This window comes from Idiotropiscis lumnitzeri, chromosome 1 (genome assembly GCF_059441095.1).
Source record: "Idiotropiscis lumnitzeri isolate Australia: NSW breed Sydney's pygmy pipehorse chromosome 1, RoL_Ilum_1.0, whole genome shotgun sequence".
In the NCBI taxonomy this organism is placed as follows: domain Eukaryota; kingdom Metazoa; phylum Chordata; class Actinopteri; order Syngnathiformes; family Syngnathidae; genus Idiotropiscis; species Idiotropiscis lumnitzeri.
Genome location: NC_142391.1, coordinates 34,872,609 through 34,877,890, shown reverse-complemented (window position 1 = coordinate 34,877,890; position 5,282 = coordinate 34,872,609). Strand labels below are relative to the sequence as shown.

The following is a 5,282-nucleotide window of genomic DNA, read 5'->3' as shown; positions in this document are numbered from 1 at the left end:
TCCAATGATGTGTTTTACTGTGCAATGCAAGTTCTATTGAATCATATTTCTGAAATATCATAGAAAATGTATATGCTAAATACTCAAATGAAAGTTCTGTCAACTGATCTCACTAGTTATTCTCAGAAATTGAACGTGACATAAATTAATATTGCTACTGGAATTGTCCTGTCCATTTTTTTTTCAAACAAATTGGTGTTCAGGTTTATGCTTCAGCACCATCATTATGATGTAACAGAATTGGTTATTTGACTATTTTCTTGATCTTGCAGTGAATGACAAAAAAAATAAGAGGAGATTGCACCCAACACAAATCAAGTTGATGTTTTCCAGGTAAATAATATATTTGTATTTTGTAAGGCTTTTTATTTATTTATTTTTTTTTTTTTTTTTTAGTTGGAAGGCCCGAAGCTACGGTATTATTGTATTCTCTAACTCTTAGACCAGTGGTCCCCAAACCTTTTTGGCTTGTTTACCCCTGAATCTTTTTATCATACCATGCTCACTCACACATTCAAAAGTTTTCAAAAGTTAAATGTAACACAACTGATTATTAAATGAAAATAATGTGCTTGTTTCCTAATTAAATTTATAGAAATTATCTTCTTTTCTAACTCAAATTAAGCATACAAATAAATATGTTGGCTTAAACATAAATACCGTTAAGTAATATAGACAAATAAAAAATAATTAAAATTAAGAATAAACGCACAAAATTCACATCATTTGCCACAAAAAAAACTGGAGCTCCTTTGAATGATTCCCATTTGAACAGGCATTTTAACTTAAATATCAAGAACAAAAAAACTGAACAAGAATAATTCAGACCCAATAGCAATTTTACTTTCTTCCTCATCAGTCATCTGAGCTTTAATGAGACACTTGAGTTGATACGCGGCTGTTGTGATTTTCGCGCAGCTGTGCCAGATGAGCTAGGAAATAAACTATTAGATGTTTCCATGTACCCCCTGAAAAGTACTCACATGCTCCCAGGGCTACCCCTGGTTGGGAAACACGGACAAAAGCTCATAGCTTGTCTCCCCTTTTCATATGCAAAGCAAGATTCTTTTTTTCTTACTTTTCCATTTCTGAGCCTGACAGACCTCACTTATCTTCACTCATTCTTGAATGCCTAGCATTCCAGCCTTTCTGTTGGAGGAATACAGTGGGAAACGGAATGGCAATGGTGGATGAAGACTCTTAAGTGCATTTTGTGCTGTCTTCCTCTCTGAAGTCACTTTTGTGTCTAAACTGTAGATGGGACTTGAGATGCACATGAAAAGCTGCTGCATCATTTTTTTAATCCTTCACTCCTCACTGTAATAATCTTAAACATTGCTCAGCCCTGAGAGCCCGAGCTGGAATGAGGGATTGTCCCCGAGTTTTGTGAGGAAGATGCTCGTCCCGTCATCTCCTGCCCCCACTGACGGTGGCTGGATTCCTGCAGGCCTCGTCCTGTTGTCTCAATTGGCAGTGCACAAGATGCCACGGCGGCGAGCAGACAGCAGCAGCAGTACACCGAAAGAGCCAAATACACAGATGACTCCAACAGCACCTGCAAAACGCAGCAGAAGGAGAACTTGATATTCCACTTTGTTTCACAAAAGTGCCAAACTTTGCTGGTGCTACCTGTGCAACAAAAGGTGTGATGAGGGCACCAACTCTAGCCATTCCACTGCTTGTTCCCAAGCCCAAAGCCCTGGTTGCAGTTGGATACACCTGTAGAACATCAGAGAATACTATGAAGGTCCTACTACTTCTTCCCAGTCAATGTGAACACTGTAATTAACCTCTGGAGTATACACATAGGCAGCCTGGAATCCTCCAGCGATGAAAGCTCTGGCAATGAATATCAGCACTGTCATAGATGCTCTGTAAGAAAATGAAAAGCAGTGCTGGTTTTAGACAATGACACAATTTGATACAAAACAAAACAAAAGACAGGGCTGAAAAGAATTTCTCCTTTTACCTCCCAACACAACCATAGAGTGGAATTATGCACAGAGAGAAAACCAGGAAACACAAGGCCATGGTCTTCCTTCTTCCTAAGCGATCGATTGCCCACAAAGTCACCAACAGTCCTGTGGAACGTGAACCCGTAATCTCAAAAAGTTTTAGTAACGTGGCCAAGATACAAAAATGAAAGAAAATACAGTCAACCCTTAATATATATTTTCAGCGTGTGATCTCGTAAAATAATAGTTCAGAAAAACAGTGTATTTTAAATATTCCACCGAAATTTTACCTGGAAATTCCGATAAGGTTGTCCACAACAGGTCTTTGTAGTCATCACTGTTCAAATATTTACACTCCAAGCTGCATCTGAGCTCCATCTTATTACCTTTGGACACTAGATGGAAATAAAGAACAACACATTTCTCTCTCGGATCAGTCCGATATTGTGGCTCTGTTTTTATGCTTGAATATCACTGCCATAAAAACGACAGCAAAAAAACAAAAAAAATCTAGTTGACAGTTACTTTATGAGTGTTTGGATTCCTCTAGTATTTACAGAATTGCTGTTTGATTTCTAGTCACAGAGGAGACCTTTTCTTTTTTTCTTACGGGGGCAAGATGTGGACAAAAAAAACATTTGTGTGAACATCAGAAGTCACTAATTTTCCATTCCGTTTGTCGCTGTTAAGGGCGACCACATCCAAATTGCTGAAATGACTAAGTCTATATTTAGTGTTTATTTATCTAGTGATTCACTTTACTCATAAATAGCTAATGTGATTTTATGTTTAAATAATAAAATGATCAATTTTACAAAAGCATCTAACATTTCAACCGTTTTATTATAAAATAACTTGTTTTCTTAGTGTTAAACTAATTATTGATATGTAAATGAGACTTAATTACTAGTTTATCATGAAAATAAACTCTTTAAATGACATAGACTATCTGTCTGTTTTAAAAACAACACCACCCAACCTCACCACACAAGTTTACCAAGCACTGGTTGAACACACAGTAACTCACTTCCACATGCACCTCCCTCCTGAAAGAGCTCTGTGGTGAGCAACACAAGGCCGTAATACGAGAAGGCATTTGCAAACCTGAGGACGAGTGACAAAACAATCTGAATATTAAGGTCAATGTGTCCATTAAGTACTCCCAGTAATAGTAGAAAAGTAATATATGAGATCATTATTTCCTCCATTTACCAAATAAACCACAGAAGCACTGTTGTCCAACGGAAGTGCGATGAGAACAAGTCACGAATCTTCCCTCGATCCTCCTGATGAAAAAACAGAAATCAGGAGACTGACAATAATCACTAGTTATGATACAAATAGCAGCTGGATTGGATTGGGAGCATTAAATTCTGCAGGAACTGATTTACTTGTTTGGCTGCAACGAGTTTTCCCAGTGGCATGGGCACACCATTCTCCATGGCAATCCGCTTTAAAGTCGCCAGAGCTTTTTCTTGATTTCCCGTCAACACATCGTATCGAGCACTCTCTGGTAGCCACTGCCGACCAAGTAAAGAGATTCATCAGTTTACTAAGCTTCTTAAAGAAAATGCACAATTTAAATAGGGCCCTATTTTTGCAGACACAGGTGCGAGCAGCGTAGAAAGTGGCACATTTGGATATTCATTTTTTGTGTTTGGAATTAGGAAACCGCGCTACGCCTCGCTAGGTGTTCTGACAGACCAAGGGCGTTTTCTATTCCACGCTCCCAGTGTACTTGACAGAAAGTAGTATCACTGAAAAAAATACTGATGTCCAAGTCGTGGCGCAGGTGGTGAAACGTGAGTTTGCTAGATTTGATCGAGGCACAGGCATGCACATTTTGAGCTCAGCTGATATGTGTGCTGGATGTCATCGTATTGTGCCAATCTCCTCCATGAACTCCTCGAGCCCGTTATGCTTCTGCTACTTAAACTGCATGCCTCTCCTGTGCTGAATTTAAATGGAGTGAGGGGAGCCACTTCAATTTGCCAGGAATTAAGTTGGCTGTACTTCAGTCCCACAAAGGCAAAAATGTCCATTTAAGACAACAACCATATATAACAATGTCAAAAGAAAGAAAGAAAGAACTCCCCATGCGCACAAAACAAGGGCCCATTGTATTGCAACGATGAACAAGAGTGGTGCTGAGGGTAGTTAGCGAAAAGCACACCCGATTACTAAGGAATGGACAAAATCAGTTAAATTACACTTTGACACAGTCTGAACGGCTTTTCAAAGACAATTTCTATCATAAGCAGCTCACAAAAAAATTCCAGGTACTGCTTGTAATTTCACAAGAAAGCCAAACAATATGTTTACAATTAAATCGTCTGTTATTCATATGGTGTCCCTTTTAAAGAACCATGAACTACTCCTGAATTTGTACTCACAAAACATAGGAGGACAAAGATGAAAAGGGGGATGGTCGAGAGACCGAGAAGCCAACGCCAGCCCAGAGAAGGCATAACTAGAATAGCAAGAAGGACTTCAAACACTGTGCCCAGTGCCCAGAATATCTGAAAGGCAAAAGTCGAGGACACAGAATAGTATCGTTGAAGATATTCTGTACATGTTACACTTTGACAGCCATACTCATCAGGCAAGGCAGAAAATGACAGTTGAGATACTCAGTACAAACCTCAATCAGCAATATACAAGTTGCTCTGGACTTCATTGGAAGAAATTCAGCATACAATGTGACCCTAACGAAGAGAAACACAACACTGCTAATCTAAAATTTTGCTCTGGCTGTTTGTTCAAAATGGATGGAGGAGGGATACGCACGACTGTGGGGCTCCACCGATACCAAAGCCCACCAGAGCGCGGAGAACGAGGATCCAACCATAGATGGGTGCAAAAGCACTCATCAGACCATAGAACATCGTCCACAACACACTCATTGTCAGACCCTGTGTGTCAAAACATAAACATAAGATGCACGATATTTGGGGATTTGGGATATTTGGGCGTTTGCATTTTACAGTACTATCAAAATTTATCAACATGAACTTGGCCATTTTGTTTTGCATGAAATTGAAAAAATGTTGAGGGTTCTTTCTCGCACGTGAAACAGTAATAAAATAAATCTTGAACATGTCAGGGCAGTGAAAAGAAACCTTTGGCCTCAGCTACAATTAAATAAGTTAACCATTAAAAATCAATACGGTTCTTGTTTTGACATAAAATGGAGGAAGAGAAGTTTTTCAAACGTCTGGTGTAGTGAGATCAAATTTTAGAGCCCCATTGCTTTACAAGAACTGCAATGAGCTGTTTCCTGGTCAGGACAATCATATCTTTACTCACACAACATCTGAAATGATCCAT

General features: G+C 39.0%; 1 protein-coding gene across 2 annotated transcripts in view; it reads right to left on the bottom strand.

The window, feature by feature from the left end:
• Positions 1 to 747: 747 nt before the first annotated feature.
• Positions 748 to 5,282, bottom strand: part of svopa (SV2 related protein a) — a 10,490-nt gene continuing 5,955 nt past the window's right edge. For both annotated transcript variants that reach the window (XM_088297399.1, XM_088297398.1), the window contains 11 exons: positions 4,743 to 4,867; positions 4,597 to 4,660; positions 4,349 to 4,474; positions 3,347 to 3,475; positions 3,168 to 3,241; positions 2,983 to 3,059; positions 2,246 to 2,350; positions 1,970 to 2,081; positions 1,791 to 1,872; positions 1,630 to 1,719; positions 748 to 1,555 (listed from right to left, as the gene is read on the bottom strand). In XM_088297399.1, the coding sequence (XP_088153525.1) occupies positions 1,340 to 1,555; positions 1,630 to 1,719; positions 1,791 to 1,872; positions 1,970 to 2,081; positions 2,246 to 2,350; positions 2,983 to 3,059; positions 3,168 to 3,241; positions 3,347 to 3,475; positions 4,349 to 4,474; positions 4,597 to 4,660; positions 4,743 to 4,867 (1,200 nt within the window). In that variant the 3' untranslated portion in view covers positions 748 to 1,339. The remainder of the gene's footprint in view (positions 1,556 to 1,629; positions 1,720 to 1,790; positions 1,873 to 1,969; positions 2,082 to 2,245; positions 2,351 to 2,982; positions 3,060 to 3,167; positions 3,242 to 3,346; positions 3,476 to 4,348; positions 4,475 to 4,596; positions 4,661 to 4,742; positions 4,868 to 5,282) is intronic.